The 2,118-nt window shown below is 42.5% G+C and overlaps 1 protein-coding gene across 1 annotated transcript; it reads right to left on the minus strand.

The window, feature by feature from the left end:
- Positions 1-220: 220 nt before the first annotated feature.
- Positions 221-1,427, minus strand: LOC114702924 (FANCD2 opposite strand protein-like). The gene has a single exon (XM_028883526.2). It carries the CDS (start codon positions 1,372-1,374, stop codon positions 838-840), a length of 537 nt encoding a protein of 178 aa, XP_028739359.1. The 5' UTR covers positions 1,375-1,427; the 3' UTR covers positions 221-837.
- Between the last annotated feature and the right edge of the window lie 691 nt (positions 1,428-2,118).

The following is a 2,118-nucleotide window of genomic DNA, read 5'->3' on the forward strand; positions in this document are numbered from 1 at the left end:
CAGGCTATGGATTCACATTTGAAGATTTGGAGCTAGAGAACATTCACCATTTGTAGGACAATTTCTAAACTCACAATTTTAACAGAACCCAGTTACCATAGAGTGAAACTACCATTTGGGTTTTTTTTTTTCTATTCATTGTGTAAGAATTATATTTTTAGGACTAAATTAAAGTTGGAAATGAGAAACTTTAAACTCTTTTTCAAATAAAACTGTTGTGGTTTATTGGAAATTGAATACCAGGAACTAAAATGGGGACTCTCCTGACTTCCACCAAAAAGTCCAGTCTCTGAAGCTGCTACCAATTTCGTCCTTGCCAGGCTGTAAAGATTAATATTTGTTAATAGTTTTAAACATGTTGGTATTGGGGTTTGTTGTTGTCATCATCTGTTTGATTATGGAAGGCTGATTTCAAACTAGTCCTTAACCCACACAAAGATTTTGAGTTTTGATTCCTTCATCTTCTGGTACCCAGAAAACCCATGCATCTCTTTTTTAAAATGTTCCTTTTCTGCCCCCAGCTCTTCGTTATCTTTGGGGCTTGAGTGTGTTCACACTCGATTGCCTGGTGTATGTGGTTTGTTGAACTGTTCTTTACAGCATGACCATGTCCGTGGTAGTTGAACTTTTAAATGTCCATTCCACCGAAATGTTCTTCCTGGCTCAGGTTCGGTGGCCCTGATTCCGAAGAGAAAGGGTGGGGGATTGTCACAGCTTGACAGAGGAGCAAAATGTCAGGCATGATATTACAGACTGATTTCCGTGGACAGATCTGTGTGAGCTCCAGGTACATACCATAGAGTGTGGTGCGAAGTACAGGGGTCACATGGGAACCCTTTACTGGGAGTGTTGCAGGGCAAAGGTGCACTTTTTGTATGTCGCATATAGAAGGAGGATCGAGCGTAGCATCTGTTTACACATAGCCATGGTCATCTCAATCTGAGGCTCCTTTAGACCAATGGGCCACTGTTGTTCCTTGCTGATAATTTTGCTGAAGGCTGATGTGTCTGAAACTCTGAAGGTTCCAGTCCACTTGGGTGGCTGGACTGTAATAATCCTGCCAAAGACAGAATCCACTCCAATGAGGCGGACGGGCTGGGGCTTCCTAACCAATCCATTCTTCTTGTTGGTGGTCTCCTGCTTTGGGAATTGGCCAGGTAACTCCGGGCTCTCTCCAGTTTCCATCAGTGGGCTGTCTATGACTACAGAGACTTCCTGAAAGCACTGTTGTACTTCAAAGTCAGAAGGGCTCTTTGGGAAACAAGGAGAAACCCTAAACGGGTGTTTGGAGGAAAGGGTAGGTGTTGTGTGCCGCAGCCATCGCAAGTTCTCATCCAGTGGGGTCCATGGTGACCAGAGTTGGTATCTTTCCATTGACAGCCTTACTACACTCCCGCACAACACAGACGAAATGGTCGCAGGGCGTCTCTTCTCCACCTGGCACCTAGCAACCACCTTATTGGTCAGAACCTGACCAATAGCAGGGCTGGAGGCTGGAGGCACCCCTCTGTGAGGTGTCAGAACCCACCTACTAACCAGTCCTCAGAAAGCCAGGTATGGGACTCTGAAAACCAGGCCATTTTATTTTTCGGTCAAATCATCACGTTATGAGTGAAAGATGATAATTTAGAATTATTTTCTGATGTGCAATAAAAGTGGGTAGAAAATAAGATGTCATAATTATATCAGTAGATATATAAAAATATCACTGTCATCTTTAAATGCATCTTAAATAAAATAGCATAAAGGAAGTAATGCGCAAACCCAGAAAGACATTTTCCCCTATTGTTCTTCATCTAGCTTCTTTGTGGTCCTCTTCTCATTGGATGCTTCTGTTCAGAAAAACTCAGCTGTGGTATTAGAATATGTTTCATTTTGTCCTGTGTTGTTTTTGTTTGTTTTGTTTCTTCAAGATGGAGCCTGTGTGTTCTGGTTGTAACTCACTAGCATGTATGAGGCTCTGAGTCCGATCTCAAATGCTTGAAAAAAATAAAAAAATAATGCCTTGCTGGGTAGCCCAGTTTAGTTTTGAACTTTCTCTATATCCCAGGCTGGCCTTGAACTTGCTTTATATCCCCAGGTACCCTAGTATATTATGTAATTCCGGTTAGCCCCCAA

This window comes from Peromyscus leucopus, chromosome X, assembly GCF_004664715.2.
Source record: "Peromyscus leucopus breed LL Stock chromosome X, UCI_PerLeu_2.1, whole genome shotgun sequence".
In the NCBI taxonomy this organism is placed as follows: Eukaryota; Metazoa; Chordata; class Mammalia; order Rodentia; family Cricetidae; genus Peromyscus; species Peromyscus leucopus.

Excerpts from the sequence above, each read along its gene's own strand:
- LOC114702924 (XM_028883526.2), bottom strand. The coding sequence starts at position 1,374 with ATGGAAAGATACCAACTCTGGTCACCATGGACCCCACTGGATGAGAAC.